The 17,006-nt window shown below is 46.9% G+C and overlaps 2 protein-coding genes across 8 annotated transcripts in view; one reads left to right on the top strand and one right to left on the bottom strand.

The window, feature by feature from the left end:
• Positions 1 to 3,092, bottom strand: part of LRRC63 (leucine rich repeat containing 63) — a 37,717-nt gene extending 34,625 nt beyond the window's left edge. The window contains exons 1-2 of one of the 6 annotated variants that reach the window (XM_072783076.1): positions 3,003 to 3,092; positions 1,907 to 2,029 (exon numbers count right to left, since the gene is read on the bottom strand). In XM_072783076.1, the coding sequence (XP_072639177.1) occupies positions 1,907 to 1,991 (85 nt within the window). In that variant the 5' untranslated portion in view covers positions 1,992 to 2,029; positions 3,003 to 3,092. Of the gene's footprint in view, positions 1 to 1,906; positions 2,157 to 2,262; positions 2,672 to 2,856 lie in introns of those variants that run through there. The other 5 variants (XM_072783074.1, XM_072783071.1, XM_072783075.1 and 2 more) reach the window with 5 other exon arrangements.
• LCP1 (lymphocyte cytosolic protein 1) overlaps positions 1 to 17,006 on the top strand; it is a 106,052-nt gene that overhangs the window by 20,007 nt on the left and 69,039 nt on the right. Inside the window, exon 1 of one of the 2 annotated variants that reach the window (XM_072783070.1) lies at positions 4,232 to 4,279. The exons of the other annotated variant lie outside the window; for it this stretch is intronic. The gene's annotated coding sequence lies outside the window, so the exon portion shown is untranslated. Of the gene's footprint in view, positions 1 to 4,231; positions 4,280 to 17,006 lie in introns of those variants that run through there. 2 annotated transcript variants of the gene reach the window in all.

The raw sequence follows: 17,006 nt of genomic DNA, 5'->3' as shown, positions 1-17,006 counted from the left end.
CGCCAAGTCATTCAAATCATTAATTCCCCATGGCATCTAGCGTCGTATGCACATTATAGATATTTCAGGGTTTAATTTCAGTGTTTGAATATTTATTTTTAGAAACAGTACTTGAGTCATTTTAAGTTAATGAATTCATTCAACAAGTATTTTGAACACTTACTGTATGCAAAGTACTCTACCAAGAACCTTTGTGAACACAGGATTAATAACAGTCAAGGTCATAGAAGCTCTGAGGTGCCAAAAGGCAGGAGAGCCCCCGTCCCCCCATCCCTCCTACCCTTTGCCCCAGACAAAGAATTTGTCAGCCCTGTACTCTGTACTCCCAGATAAACTTCAACCAAAAGATGAATGAAAAAAACTACAACAAAAGAACTGGTAGTGTGCATTAAATCCACATAACTGTGGGCATTACTCTTACAGAACAGGTGGTAAATGTAGAAATACAGAATGCCAAAGAAACGTAGAAAGGATATAACAAAAAGTTGAAAGGGGAAGTGGGATAGGAAATTGGAGGTGGCATGGGCGTGTTGAATACATCTTTAATAGCCATGAATCAAAGGTAATAATTTAACATTGTAAATCAAGTGACAGGCTAGGCATATTTTAACAGTATAAATGTTGATACTAAGATAAGGAAATACATTATAAAATAACAAAGACAAGCAAATAAAATCAGGTGGTTGAGGAGATTGAAAAGGGGAAAGTAGAAATAATACTAATTTTATCATTGCTCTAAGTAAGGAGTCAATAAATACCACATACAGAAATAAAGGATTAAGGGTAGGATATAAAGTTTTAGTTCTTCAAGTGGAAATTTATTAATCTTCACTTCATAGCACTTATCACAGGGTAATTCTACATTTACTTATATGATTATTTGATCCAACCAGAGGATAACCAAAGAAAAGGATGGATAAGGTCTCTTTTGCCTACTATTACACCCCCGCCCCCCATTCCTACCACTGGGCTCAGAAATATGGTCAATTCTTGTTTTCCATGACAGTTCTGTTCTATAAAAATCTGTGAGCGCTAAAATTATCCAATACTGTGCCATGGCTTCTAGGAAAAATTGGAAACTAATAGGGTTCGTTTCCTCTAAGCCTTTGGTCTCAACAGAATCAGCAACCAATCAATACATAATCTTTTATATGTATTTCTATTTAAAGACACTTTTATATCGTTGATTCATTAATACTGAACAAACAGCCAACAGCACTGTAAGTCATGCCTGAAGGAAGCTTAACCAACACATATGTTCTCGTCTGTAAGTCACAGCACAGTCTTCTGCTGCTTGGGAACACCAGACAGCCCTTGAGCACTGTTTTAGACAGCAGAAACACCAACGAAAAGCACAAACATTTTTAAAATGTGGCACTGAGAAAAAAGAATGAAGACAGACGGAGCAAAGGGCTGTTGTTTACAGGATGAGAGCTGAAACAAGAAGGCAGCGCACATCCCTCCCTGGCCATCAGCTGGGAATCTGGGTCTTTGCCGCCCAGAACATATGCACCCACTGATGACCGAGAGTCACCATGTGTAAGACTCTCCTCCTGACAGTCTCATCTATTATAAAAAAGGGAGAAAGAACTCTCTCTAGGGCTCTGAAGTGTTGTTTCTGATCTATCCTTGGGTTAGAAAGACAAAGTTCAGCACAAGGTACCGCTTTGGGGGTTAGAAATCATTTGAGCAGTTAGGTAAACCTGCACCTATAGGATCCATAGACAATGAGGATCAACTGTACCTGTAGAACTGAATCGGAGGTTAGCACCCCCAACAAACATTTGTAACATTACTGGTTATTAGCGAGGGTCTTTTTCACGATTGTGATTCTGAACTGTGCAAGTTGAGAAATTCCTATGAAAAATAAATAAGCTTAATAACACATCTGATTAATTACACATACCTGTAGGGACTTTCTTCTTACTTAAAGGCAGTTTAGGGAGTTTGGGAGGTAAAGGTCTTCGAAGTAGTTGTGGGTGGTTTTGCATTTTAATTGACAGCAAGCGCTCTTTTTCACAGCTATTGGCTAAGTGAGAATTGAAAACGTTTTGAGTGTGTTTGGATTATTGCGGGAAAATCATTCATTTGAATCTAGATTACATCTTAGTGAAAATCTTTCTGTGCTAATACTGTACTGAGTCCAAGCAGAATTCCTATAAGAGAGAGGATAAGGGAAAAAAAATTATTTAAAACTTCTAGAAAGAAGCTAGATAAAATTCAGGTTCTTAACACAGAATTTTAAAATACATATACGATTACCAATCAGGATCATCCTAAAATTTCCCACGTTAGCAAAACGTTCAGTCGGCTACTGTCTCATCATCTAGTAAATACTGATTTCCCAGAACAGTAGAAATAACACTCTTTTTTTTTCTCTTCCTTCAAAATGTGATCATTTTACATATTTGGGAAAAGAATGATAGCCTCTCGAGACCCACAATATCTAAGTATTCACAAGTAAGTTGTTTTCTTTCTGTAATAATGACTTGTTTTAAAGTTCAACCACGACTAGTTGGGTTACACTATTTAATCAAAAAATAAGATGATCTTTAATATAATGAGATTTTCCAGGATCTCTGTTCCAATTAGGACTATTTAGAAGTGATTCCAGAAGATGGAACACCCCCCCCCCCAAAAAAAACTATGCTCAGGGCAGCATCAAAGTGCCCAGCACACCACTATTCGGCGGACAGTCCAGAAGGAATGCTCTGGCCTCGCATAGATGCTTGGGGCCGTTTTATTCCCCCAAAGATAACTTTGCACACAAGCGCTCAAGGTGTGGTCCCTCCCTGTTCGTCCACTAGACGCTGGCAATTTTCCTCCCGAAGTATCGGAGATCGGCTGGAATCCTACACTAGTCCTTAAGGCGATCACTGCTTCTCAGAATAACTGGCTTTTCCTCTTTTCATCGTGTCCTCGGAATTTAGGCAGCGAGGTGAATATAAAGGTCAAGGGAGGTTGCGGGCCTTCCCGCAGGGTGCTGTCCGCAGAGTAAGCACCTAGGTTACCCCGGTCCCCTGGCGGCGCGCGGCCAGAGGCGGAGGAGACCGGCCCAGAGCAACCGGCAGCCGGTGACGCTGCGCCGCCCGCGGGCCTGGCCCGCGCTCAGGGGAGGGCGGGGCGGGGCGGGCGGGGCCTGCGCTCGAGGGAGGGCGGGGCCGAGCGGGGTGGGCGGGGCCGAGCAGGGGGGCGGGGCCGGTGCTCGAGGGGCGACCAGGGGCGGCGGGGCCGGGCGGGACAGAGCGGGGTGGGCGGGGCCTATGCTCGAGGGGAGACTAGGGGAGGCGGGGCCGAGCGGGGGAGGGCGGGTGGGCGGGGCCTATGCTCGAGGGGAGACTAGGGGAGGCGGGGCCGAGCGGGGTGGGCGGGGCCGAGCAGGGGGGCTGGGCCGGTGCTTGAGGGGCGACCAGGGGCGGCGGGGCCGGGCGGGACAGAGCGGGGTGGGCGGGGCCTACGCTCGAGGGGAGACTAGGGGAGGCGGGGCCGAGCGGGGGAGGGCGGGGCCGGGCGGGTGGGCGGGGCCTATGCTCGAGGGGAGACTAGGGGAGGCGGGGCCGAGCGGGGTGGGCGGGGCCGAGCAGGGGGGCTGGGCCGGTGCTTGAGGGGCGACCAGGGGCGGCGGGGCCGGGCGGGACAGAGCGGGGTGGGCGGGGCCTACGCTCGAGGGGAGACTAGGGGAGGCGGGGCCGAGCGGGGGAGGGCGGGGCCGGGCGGGTGGGCGGGGCCTATGCTCGAGGGGAGACTAGGGGAGGCGGGGCCGGGCGGGGTGGGCGGGGCCGAGCAGGGGGGCGGGGCCGGTGCTTGAGGGGCGACCAGGGGCGGCGGGGCCGGGCGGGACAGAGCGGGGTGGGCGGGGCCTACGCTCGAGGGGAGACTAGGGGAGGCGGGGCCGGCGCTCGAGGGGAGGCCGACGGGCGTGGCAAGAGTTCGAGGGGAGAGGGGACGGTGGAGCCGGCGCTCGAGGGAGGGCGGGGCCGGGAGCCGGGGTGGGGTGGCCAAGCCCGGGCGTAGCAGGCGCTCGAGGGGAGATCAGGGGAGGACGAGGCCGGCGCTCGAGAGTGGGCGGGGCCGGCGCTCGGGGGAGGGCGGGGCCGGGCCGGTGGGCGGGGCCTGCGCTGGAAGAGAGCACGGGGAGGGCGGGGCCGGGCGGGGCGCGTGCGCGCGGAGGGTCGGCGGGCGCGCGCATCCCGGGCCCGGCCTGGCGGCAGAGTCGTGCTGCGGGGCGAGGCTGCGGGCGGCGGGGCTGGAGGAGAGGTCCGCGCCGCGCGCCGCTGCTGTACGGATCCCCGTGGTGACAATCGTTATTCCTATTCTCCTTCTTGGTGACGAGGACCCCTGTTACCTGCTTACGCCTCTGGATGACAGGACGTCCTAGCTGGGGTCCGGGCTGGCGTCCGTTCAGGCTGCACCTGGGCGCAGCGGGGTCCCGTGGCTGAGTCTGCCGAGCCCCCCGAGAGGCCGGGCTTGTGTTTCCTTTCTCTTCCTTTAGTGCAGACTGTTTTTGTCTCTCTGGCCCTTCCTTCCAGGTTCCTGGGTGGGGAGAACCTGGGGGGGCACCCGGACGTGCAGGGCGCAGGCGGGCTTGGAGGGAAGCCCGTGGTTTGGGCGATCGCTGGTCTGCGTGCAGGTGTCGGTGCACCTGTGGGTCCGCGCTCGGTGCATCGTCGGTTTGCACGGAGGTGCGTGCTTCTCGGAAGGCTTGAGAGGGCAGAGTGCGAGGCGGAGACCCCAGCAGCTCGGTGGGTAAAGCCCAGCTCAGAAGGGGGAGCAGATGGAGCTTTCTCCCGGTCTAGCTTTTTTCTTAAGTACAAGTGTAGGAACTTTAGTAACAGGTGTTGGGAGAGGAGAGTCTCCTGCATAAATCTAGCTTTGGGGATCTTTTAAGCCTTCAAGCCTAACCAAGCCTTCCCTTTCTTACCCCTTAGGAGCATGCATGCATTTTAAAAACAGTCCATGAAAAAAAGTGGGAAAGTATGAGTGTTGCATCAGACTCTGGGAAATATGCACCTTGGTTTTTTTTTTTTTTTTTTTTTTTTTTTAGCATAATTAGCACGTGGTTTCTTTTTCCTTGTAGATCATTGTGTCCCAGTGAGACTGTGGCGGCTGCCAGGAGGTTGGTTATTCCACTTTGCCCTGCGTCTACTCCATAGGTTGATTAGCCTCTCAGAAAGACCAGAAAGTTGACAGCAATAGGCGGATCCGGTTGCTAGGTTTTGTCTCAAATAATATTCGTTGTGAATTTTTTTTTGTAAGTCTGAAAAAAAACCGTTCATGATTTTAGGCGTAAAATGCATATCTCACATACATAAATCTGCATTCCGATGTTTAAATTGAGTCCGGTGCCTGTGCTCCTAAAAGTTGTTGGAACCACTAGAGCCACTGAAATTCAGTTTTACTGACCAATGCCTGGCCTTTAAAATGTTCACTTAGGATTGCATGGTCACAGGCAAGGCCATGTGCTCATCAATAGTTTTTTTTTTTTTAAATGCTTTGTCACAAATGGAGTCAGACACCAGGCTTCAGTCCCTGCAGATTTTTTTCTGGCAAGTCCTAGGCTGAACCCTGGGCTGTTTAACATGGACATGATGTACAAATGCAGGCTGGATTTAGAAAGCCCAGATTGCATTCAATTTAGATTTTTTTACGATTATTATTTATTAATTTTTTTACTATTTTTATTAATTTTTTACTATTTACTATTTTATTTTACTATTTATTAATTTTTTTACTACCTCAATTTTTTTTCCTTTTAAAAAAAATCGTGACCCTTTAAGTACTGCAGCTCCATCTTTGATTTTAAGGGTCTTTCTTACCTATGACGTAGCGTCAGCCTATTTGTCCCATTAGCTTTGCAGTTTGGCAGCACCATGTGAGGAAGCTTGCGGAAGGGAACCACCACCCTTTCTCACTCTTTTAGCAGATTGTATTAAGGAGGCCCAGGTAGTGGTGAGCCAAGGTCATATATATCTTGTGTTTCTGTGCTTTTTTTTTTTTTAATGTTGCTAAACTGAGATAAAAGCTTATGCAAAAGCAACCCTAGGCACCCCGCAGGTAATGCTATTGATTTTCCTAATGCGTGGGGGAATACATGGGGGAACCTCAGATTCGCCTCTGCTGCAAAGGTGTAGAGACTGTTACTAGAAATCTTTACTATTTTCCAATATCCCTCTCTCCTTTATTTTCCTTTTAAGCATAACAGGTGTACTGAGCAGTTTAATCAGTGTAGATTCAATCGAACATTTTACTGTATAGAAATAACTGCAGTAATCTGTATCCTTATGCTTATAATTAGATTTTTAGAAGTCCTTTTTTAAAATGAAGAGTTGTTTTTGAGTGCACAGTGGTTAAACTACTGAGTGCCCACAGTAACCCAGGGTACCGAAATACTTTCGAGAAAGAGACATTTTCTTGGTCTGAGTTTATCTATTCAGTTATATATACAGTACTGGGGAATGTCTTTACTCTTCACCAGTCATGTGGCTTAAATGTATATACATCTATTTCGTGTGTTTTCATTTTGCTGCATAGAGAACAGTTTTATATTTTCTTAAATGTAAATAAAGATGTTTTGAAGCTGCTTTTCTTTTTACCTCTCATATCTGAAAATTTCATCTCTGTTCTTAACTATTTTAATTATTTCTGGCCAGATACTTAGTTGTTTCTTTTTGTCTTTCAGGATGATAGTTATTTCCTTTATTTGAAGTAGAGATTGATCCTAAGAGTCTCTTAAAAAAAAAAAAAAATTAGAGGTGCCTGGGTGGCCCAGTCGGTTAAGTGTCTCCCTTCGGCTCGGGTCATGATCACGGAGTCCTGGGATCAAGACCCTACATCTGCATCGGGCTCCCTGTTCAGTGGGAAGTCTGCTTGTGCCCCTCCCCCATCTTCTTGTGCTTGCACGCGCTCTCGCTCTCTCTCTCTCTCTCAAATAAATAAAAATAAAATATTTTTTAAAATAAAAATTTAAAAAATCATTACTAAAGAAATGATTTAAAAATCATTAATAAGAAACTATCACACAACTTGAATCATAGAATTAAAAAAAAAAAATCCTAAATGTAATGAAAGGATAGTGTCTGTTTCTAAAAGCATATTCATGAATTCACTCATTTATTCCAGAATGATTTGTTGGAAACCTGCTATGCATAAAGTACTTTGTAGGTGCCAAACTTTAAACTTTATTAAAACTTAAAATGGTGTGAGGATTTATAATTTTAGACATTGAAATTAAATTTTAAATCATTTGCAAAGGCTTTATCTATAATTATATCTACTTGAGGTTTTTAAAATTTTTAAACTTTTTTTTTATTATGTTGTTTGGGTAGAATAGTGTTATTTATTCACACTACCCCCAATACTTGGAAACAATTGTGTATTTGCTTCAGTGATGGTTTTAGACTGTCCGCACCCAGCAGATAGTAGATATCTGTGTATATATTCTGTGACTATGTCCTTCACCAAAAAAAGGTAAATAATATTTGTTTCCTTAACGTTAGGTTGACTGAGCAACATTGCCTTTGGTGCTGTGGATGACGGAAATGTCAGGAAATGTCAATGTCGGTTACTTATTCTGAGGGAGGCACTGTTCTAAGCCTTGGTTTTGTTTTATCTTCTCTACAATTATCATGCTAATTGAACATTCTAGAACCTGCGTCAAATTTCCACCAAAGGCAGCAGAACACAGCTCAGCTCAGCTCAGCGGGGTTCAAATCCCTGGCTGCCCCTTCTTAGTTCTCTGCCCTTGGACCAGCTGCTGACTTCTCTAAGCCCCTGTGGTTTCCTCACCTGTGAAATTGGGGTAAAGTGGGACCTAACTCCAGGTATTAGGATCTAAGGCAATCATCTGCGTCTAGAATTTAATTTGGTAATGCACACAGACGAGGCCTCATTAGAGGCTAATTGTTAGAAGACAAATGGCCCAGCTGTCCTGGCTGCATTGTCCCTGCTTTCTGTGATAATAGTTGATGATCTATTATCTTTTTTTAAATTTTTATTTATTTATTCATGAGAGACACAGAGAGGCAGAAGGAGAAGCAGGCTCCATGCAGGGAGCCCGACGTGGGACTTGGTCCTGGGACTCCAGGATCACGCCCTGGGCTGAAGGCAGGCGCTAAACCGCTGAGCCACCCAGGGATCCCCGACGATCTACTGTCATCAACAATGTCATCAACAAATGCTGTGTGAATCCTGGGCATTTGTTCATAAAATAGCACACCTAGTTTGCTACTGTCCCCCTCAAGGCAGAGAAGGAAGCCTGCAGCTCAGATTGTAAAACAGGTGCATGCTCTAGCCAGGTCCTACGGTCTGTTGCAGAGCCTGATACACACACACACCCCCCACCCCGGGCTGCAGAGGAACTGCTGGGACCCGAAGGGTCCGAGTGAGTGATGTAAGCGAGGAGACCGTGATTCGTCCTCCACGTGAGTCAGGTCTGCGAGCTCCGCCAGCATTGATTGCACTGGACCGAGTCCATGGTGGGTCTGGCCGGGTGACCCAAGGATGAAAGCCGCCTTGTGCTCAGCACCCGCCGGGCCAGCTGGCTGGAGAGCCTGGCAAAGGTGGAAAAGGCACAAGGGCTGCAATGCGCCCCTCCTCCCAATGGTAGAGGGCAGAGCGTTCTGGAAGCGCCTAATCCTTCCCAGGCGCTTTCTCCTGTGCACGTTCATCTCCTGAGTCCTTGCAACCGGCGGGGATTTAGTCCTAAGCGTGTAAGGTGGGTGCGCTGCACGCCCTGTGTGTAGTCTCCCAAGAAGACCTGTAGCCTTCGGAGCAAAGGTGAGCTGCAATGCTCGGTGATGCCACGCTTCCTTCCGAGGCGTGGCAGCGGTGACCTGCAGCAGCCGATGCAGTCAGTGGCCTTGCCCTCCAAACCGCATCGTTCTGCTCTCTGCTCACGCCCCGGACTAAGCGTGTGTGCTTTATTCTTAAGCGTCACGGGGCTAAACGGGTGTGCGTGTGGGGACCAGGGGAGGGGAGAGTGCGGTGGGTGCATCCCCTTCCCTGTGTAGATGAGGAGCTCGCACACCCTACAGCACAGCTGGATGCGGTGGCCTCAGCGTCACACATGGGATTAGCGTGCTCTTGACAGCCCTTGGGGATCCACGACAATCCGAGCCCCCCACCTTTGTGTTTTGATGTCAGAGACTTGATGAGGGTCGAAATGAGGAAGTTCCAGACATGGGTTCAAATCCCTGGCTGCCCCTTCTTAGCTCCTCCTCGGCCTGTCCCAGGTCATGGCCTGCCTTGGTGGCACGGGGACAGTTGCTTCATTTCTTCCGTCGGTGGTGCCAGGTGTAGTGATACCCTCCAAGGGAACGAGGCACGCGGTGTGCGGCTCTGTTTGTGAGCTACGGGCAAGACGGGTTGTGGTCCTTTACTCTTCCCTCCCCTGCAGATCCAGGCAGGACACCGACACTTTGATCTGTTTGACGTATTAACATGGCTCTGCGTAAGGCTTGCTTTAAAGAAGCTTGTTTTTTCTTTTTTTCTTTTTTTTAAGATTGTATTTATTTGTTCAGGAGAGACACAAAGAGAGGGGCAGAGACCTAGGCAGAGACATAGAGACATGGGCAGAGGGAGAAGCAGGCTCCCCCCGGGGAGCCTCTTGCAGGGCTCAATCCTGGGAACCCAGGATCGTGACCTGAGCCCAAGGCAGATGCTCAGCGGCCACCCGGGTGCCCCTAAAGAAAAAGTTCTTAACTACAAGCAATTTGCATGCAAACCACCAAACAAGCTGAGACAGCCTGTGCTCCTGCTTCTCGTTGGATGGTGCCTTGCTCTAAGCCATGGAAACTTGCACGCCGTTGCTGGTGGGGGTCCCTTCCTTGTGCTCAGGACCCCCATGCACCCCTTCACTTACCAACCTACCCAGAATCAGACCCATAAGAAGGTCCCTCGGGTCACCACTCCTTTTGGCAGAAGCTAAGGAAACTGGAACATTCCCTTCTTCCTTGACCCCCATTTCCCGAACCCGGAGTCGTGGCATTAAAAAAGGATTGCTTCCAGTGGATTTGTCACTTGGTGTATCACTTTGCCCAAGTGATCCTGCTTGGGAGGAGAAAGGGCATCTCATCCTGCACCCTCAGTCTGGTTATTCTAAGTACGTAGCCGTGGGACACGTGGTGTCCCCAGTGGTGAAGAGATGGCACGAGTGGGGTCAGTGAGGAGCCGAAGTGATGGGCCGCAGTGGCTGCAGGTGGATCCTGGTTTGCCACCGTTTGCTTAGCAGAGATTATGGGGTTAGGAACCAGAAAGGCCGGTTTTGCTAATCTACTGTAAAACGAGCCTCTGCGATGAATTGGAGCAGTGTGCTTTTCAGATCCACACCTGAGGCCTAGACTTGGCCCTGAGTGTTTCCTAATACGTATCATTCTTAAGGCACCTCACTTACGGGTCCTTATTCTTATTCTTATTCTTATTCTATACGGGTCCTCATTTTGGAAATGAAGTGTTTTCCATAAGGCGAAGACGTGTTGGAGCCTCAAATGCTGTCAGGACGTCGTACAGTTAGTGGACGTGTGGATTTTAAGAGGCCAGACTTTTCCATGAGTTGTTGACATGGGCTGGCTGGAGGATACGGGAAGGGCTCTTGCTGAAATGGGAGGAAGGCCTGTACCTCCCCAGACCTCTCGCGAATGACCTCTGTCCCTTTGAAACATCCGCACAAAGACAAACAGACACCTTTCTCGTAAGAACAAGTAAGGGAACCATAGCACACACGTAGGGGCAATGGGCAAAATGGTAGCCCTTGGACGGCCAAGCACCACGTGGCTGGCTCAGCCCCCCGCCATCGCTCAGTCCTGGGCTCGCAACCGGGCAAAGGTAACTCTTGGCCCTGCCAAGTCAGTCTGCCTGGCACACAGTGGGACAGGGAGGCACCTGACCCCAAAAGGGGAGGCCGGTGCCTCCCATACCAACAAGATACCTCTGCATGCCCCCTGGGGTTGGCTGGGAATGGGAAGTGAGGCCACCCTGGGCCTCAGGAACCTGAGGGACGAGCCGGAGGCCTCCAGGGGTGTCAGGAGGTCCAGGTGCAGCGTACTCAGGCCCCCAAGGCTGGAGAAGGGCAGCAGTGGTTCAGCATCCCCGTCATGGGCGACTTGTGGCCAAGAGGCCAGGAGCATCCACTGTGTCAGAGGACTCAGGCCCAGCAAGGCCACCAAGGGGCAGAGGGCAGGAGTAGGGCAAGGGGAGGACGGGAGTGTCAGGGGCAGGGAGGAGAAGGATGGGCCCATTCCCAAGAATGTCTGTCCCTCGGCAGCCTGGGCTGGCTGAGGTCCCCCAGGACAGCACGGGGTCCCTAGATCCATCTGGCAGGCACCTTTCTTCCAGGTGCCACATAGCACTCATCTGAAATACAAGGGACCAACACTGGGTAGAGTCATGGTCAAGCACAGGAAGTTGGTACCAGGTCACAGAGCCCTAATGAGAAATAGGATCAAGATCCTGTCTCCATTCATGAATTTCCATTCATGAGCAGTCATTGATCAATAACCGTTAGGTGTGGCTAAATAATTATTGAATATCTGGACGTTTCCCACATGGACCAGTCTTGGAGTAAAAATGCCTATAAATATATTTGACTTTTGAGTACTAGACTGAGTAATTTTATTTGCTATTTAATAATATCTAGGGACGTCTGGGTGGTTCAGTGGTTGAGCATCTGCTTTCGGCTCAGGTCTTGACCCTAGCTAGGGTCCTGGGATCGAGTCCCACTTCAGGCTCCCTGCATGGAGCCTGCTTCTCCCTCTGCCTGTGTCTCTGCCTCTCTCTCTCTGTGTCTCTCAGGAATAAATAAATAAAATCTTAAAAAAATAATATCTGTTAAGCTTGGTGTTAACACTGAGTTTGGTTTTTCCATAATCGAATGTAAAAAAAAAAAAGTTTGCTTTATGGATTTCGATCAGCTTTTCCTTCAACTTCCTTATTTTTAATTGAGGATTTTAATATCAAAGTAATTAATATTTATTGGAAAAAGTAATAGAAAAGTATAGAAAGTAAATGTCTTTTCTTTTTCTTTTTTTAAAGATCTATTTATTCATTCATGAGAGAGAGGCAGACACAGGCAGAGGGAGAAGCAAGCTCCTTGCAGGGAGCCCAATGCGGGATCCAGTCCTGGATCCCAGGATCTCACCCTGAGCTGAAGGCAGATGCTCAACTGCTGAGCCACTCAGGCATCCCAGTAAATGTCTTTCCTATCTTCTCCCCAAACCACTATATTTATCATATAATGCAATTACTATATAATTAATTAATATATAATATATAATAAATATTTACAAATTCACATATTAAATCATTTATAATATATAATTATATATAATTTTTAAGTAACGAGATTACATTGTCCATATTATTTGGTGACTTAGTTTTTTTCATTTATTTTATCTTAGACATCCTATGGGACCTTATTTATAGACCCACTTTATCTTTCCAATCCAGCCTTTGACCGTACAGGCTCAGAACCTTGCATTTTCAATTTGCCCGAGTATTTTTAAGAAATACTGAATTAGGGGTCTGAAACTAATACATGTGTGTTGTAGGAAAATCAATTATACATATAAACAAAAAACCCAAAAATTCCCTGCAATCCTTTTCATAAAGGCATAACAATTGTCAATATGTTGATATAACATATTTATTTTTTAAAAAATTCTATACATACAAATATACATATGTACACATATATGTATTTTAATTTAAAAATAATGTTTCATTGCTACTTCATAACCTTATTGTTTCTTTCAAAAATATGAGAACTTTTTTCCATGTGACGTAAGCTTTTTATTTTATTTATTTTATGATCTTTCTAAAAGGTTTATTTATTTGAGACAAAGAGATCATGAGTCGGGCCTGGGGGAGGGCAGAGGGAGAGGGAGAGAAACAAACAGCCTCCCCAGTGAGTGTGCGGAGCCAGACACGGGGCTTGATCCCGAGACCCCGAGATCCTGACCTGAGCTGAGCTACCCAGGCACCCCTGGCATAAGCATTTTAAAGCTTTTTGATAAAATATCCCCTATTTGTCTTCTAGAAATCCTGGTTTAAGGTCCACCTGCTGTGCGTGTTTATTTCCCTCCATGGGAGCTAATTTGTCCTGAGAATTAATCACTTTTTAATCTTAGTTATTCTTACAGGTAGAAAATAACATCTTATTTTAATTTGTGTTTGATTATTAATGAGTTTAAACATCTTATTTCTCTGTTTATTACCAAGTATAATCTATTATAAATAACTTAACCTAGTCTCTTGCTTATTTTTACATTGTAGTGTTTATTGTTCCGTCCTAATGATTTTTAAGGGATTTTTGTATATTATGGACATCTACTATACCCAGTTTGCCTAACTTGGCTGTTTAAGATGAGAGGTCAAGTGGTTACATATTTGGGCCCTAAAGCCAAACAGACATGGTTTGAGTACAGGCCCCACCATTTACGAGCTGTATGAATTTTGGTCAAATTACTCGACCCTTTAAGCCTTAATAGCTACATCTGTAAAATTGGGACAGTATAGCACCTACCCCATAAAGAGCTGTGAAAATTAAACAAGAATGTCCTCGAAGTGCTTTAACACGGAGCCTGGAGTAAATGCTCAGGAAATGTCAACTTTTTATTTTTTTCTCAACAGCAATTCAGAACCTAATAGTATAAAGGAAATGTCACACCATGACCATTATTATTATAATTGTATGTAACAGGGACTTTGTTGCTAAATTACACTAAAATGGGACTTGTGCTCTTAAAAAAATACATCCATATATAGGTACCTTATATATCCATACGTATATGGTACGAACAGTCATAAAACACATATTTATACGTGTATTGTGTGCATGCCTACATAGGTGTATTATATGAACAGTCACAAAGTTATTTTATACGTGAGCACGTGTAGTTGAATTGGTTAGAAATCGATGCTAGGAATCCCAGTTTAGGTGGCTGCCAGTGCGGAGGTGGACAGCCTCCTACCCATCCCAAATAGAGATGTCAGATGAAATACGTAGCTGAGATGATGGACAGAAAGGGAAATCCTGGTGTTGGAAAGAAAAATAACTCACTGCAGGGAAGTCAGCTGAGGGTGAAGCCATGGTGGTTCCACAGAGGTATTCGATTTGGACATGGGCTTTCAGGGGCGAGGCATTGGGGTTGTACCGTCTACCTGGGAAGTGGGAGAGAGCTCTCTAGTCTGCAGCAGGCAGAGAACTGAAACAAAACACCCTGCATAATATTGAAACCAGAAAATCCACATCCTGGCCAGGAAAGTAGAAGGAGCAAGGGAGCTCGCTGGGCCCCCTTTCAGAAGAGCACTAATCTCTCTCATGGGGGCTCCACCCTCATGACCCAATCACCTCCCAAAGGCCCCATCTCCCAATATCATCACTCCGGGCTCTAGATTTGCACATACAGCTTATATTTCAGAAGACTGTTTTCAGGTACACTTGTCTGTAGGTCAAGAGGGACAGGATTTGATTTAAGCATTTTCCAGAGGAACACAGAAGGATTTCCACAAAAGACCGGGATAAATTAATCAGTGATTAAAATCGGGGCTGTTTTTCTCCTTTGAGATCGTCAAGCATCCTCTTCTATAATTGATTGTCTTGGTCTACATTGAAAATCTGCTGAAGCAGTTAAGCTTTCTCTTCGATGATATTGGCAACGGTTTTAGGTTATACCTTAGCTAAGGTACTGACTCGATAGACCAAAATATTAAATCAGTTCTCCACCTACTCGGTACCTGCGCCGGTGGAGATGAGCAGGGTGGGAGAAAAGCCATGCAGAATGCTTGTATTTTGAGTTCACGACCACCTAATTATTCATTACAAAGGGGAATAAGACTGTAGCTTCACAGTGGAGGACCGTGGTGGACATCAGGTGCTCCGTGATATGATGCATCAAAAAGGACCTGTCGCTTATGAGGTATTACTGCCCAAAAATACAAATCTGGTTTATTTGTTTTTTTAAAAAAGATTTTAAAATTTATTTATTCATGAGAGACAGAGAGAGAGAGAGGCAGAGACACAGGCAGAGGGAGAAGCAGGCTCGATGCAGGGAGCCCAACGTGGGACTTGGTCCTGGGACTCCAGGATCACGCCCTGGGCTGAAGGCAGGCCCCAAACTGCTGAGCCACCCAGGGATCCCCAAAGGAATTCATACTTTAAAAAAAATTATTTTAATTTATTTATTGAGAGACACAGAGAGAGGCAGACACACAGGCAGAAGGAGGAGCAGGCCCCATGCAGGGAGCCCGATGTGGGACTCCAGGACCACAATCTGAGCCAAAGGCAGATGCTCAACCACTGAGTCCCCCAGGTGTCCCTAGACCTGATTTAAAGGGTGAGGAGACAGACAAGCCCAAACAAGGGATGGGACATTCTATGACTAACTTTTTCCAAAGTGTTGAGGTGTTGAAAGACAGAGGAAGTATCCCGGGTTCAGGAGATGAAGGGGACATCACACCTAAATGGAATATGGGATCGTGGATGGGTTCTTAGTCCGGAAAAAGAACATTAATAGGACAATATGCTAAATTTGAAAAAGGTCTGTAGTTTAGTTAATAGTGGTGGATCAATGCTAACTTCCTGTTGTTGCCACTTGTACTGTGGTTGTATTAGATGTTAACATCCAGGATCCTGAGATCATGACCTGAGCTGAAGGCAGCTCATGATCAACTGACCCACCAGGCACAGTTTTTCCCTCTCTCTCTGGTAGGAAATTCCAGAATCATAGAAACTTACTGTTATTTCTCCCATTTTAAAAATGACACATGAGGGGCACCTGGGTGGCCCAGTTGGTTAAGTGTCTGACTCTTGGTTTTGGTTCAGGTCATGAGCTCAGGGTCCTGAGATCCAGCCCCATGTCAGGGTCCATGCTCAGCGCAGAGGCTGCTTGTCCCTCTCCCTCTGTGTTCTCTCGCTCTCTCGCTCTCATAAATAAATAAAATCTTTAAAAAAGATTTTTTTTTTGAGCCAGCTCCCTTGAGCCAGCTTCCACTACATTTCTTTTCTTCCTTTGTAATAAATCTCTTGAAATTTATCGTCGCCGTCTCCAGTTTCTTCCCTCCCATTCTTTTGAGGAAGGAGTCCAGCGGGACTTTGGCCCCACCTCTGCCCCAAACTGTCCTTACGTGGTTACTGATGACCTCTGTGCTTCAGTGGTCAGTTCTCTACCCTTATCTTAGGACTAGCAGCAGCGTTTCAGGGACTGATCCCTCTTCCCAGCTTGCGATCTCTTGACTAGGCCTCTAGGTCATCCCAGGCACCTGCTTTATTTCCTATCCCTCTGAGAGTTCCTTCTTAGTACAACCTGCTGGACCCTCTTCATTTGCCTACCCAGGTATGTTGGAGTGCCTCAAAGCTCAGAGCTTGGATCTCTTCTCTCCTTTCTCCGTATTGGTTCTCTGGGTGGTCTCATCCAATCGCACGGCTTTAAAAACCATCCACATGCTGCTGACCTCAAACCTAACCCTACAGCGTGGGCCTCCAGACACGGCAGGCCACTGACCCCCTGAAATCTCCTAACTGGGTCCCTAACAGGGCTAAAACGGAGCTCGTACAATTCACCTTCCACCCTCCACCCACCCCAGGCTGCTCCTGTCCAGTCTTTCCACACTGGTTAATGCAGACTTCCCATGGCTCAGGCTATTGACTCTTCACTTTTTCATGTGCCGCAAAGAATCTGTCAGCAAATACTGTCAAAACACACCCAGAATCAGATGACTTCTTGTCATCTCCACTGCTAAGACCTTAGTCCAAGCCACCCTGTCTCTCAGAGATTATTGCAACAGCCTCCCCCTGGTCTTACTGCCCCCAGCTTTCTCTCCTTTTGTTTAATCAGGAGATTTCCTCCCCTGCAGTGATTTCTTAGACCACTTAGGATAGGAGTCGACCCCCCATGAGATCAGGCCCTTCTGACCTCATCTGCTGCTACTTTACCTCTCCATCTCTGTCTCATCACATTGGCCTTGCAAACGGCAGGTGCACCTTCCCCTCAGGACCTTTGCCCTTGTTCCTT

This window comes from Canis lupus, chromosome 17 (genome assembly GCF_048164855.1).
Source record: "Canis lupus baileyi chromosome 17, mCanLup2.hap1, whole genome shotgun sequence".
Lineage (NCBI taxonomy): Eukaryota > Metazoa > Chordata > Mammalia > Carnivora > Canidae > Canis > Canis lupus.
This window is presented reverse-complemented; position numbering and strand designations above follow the sequence as displayed.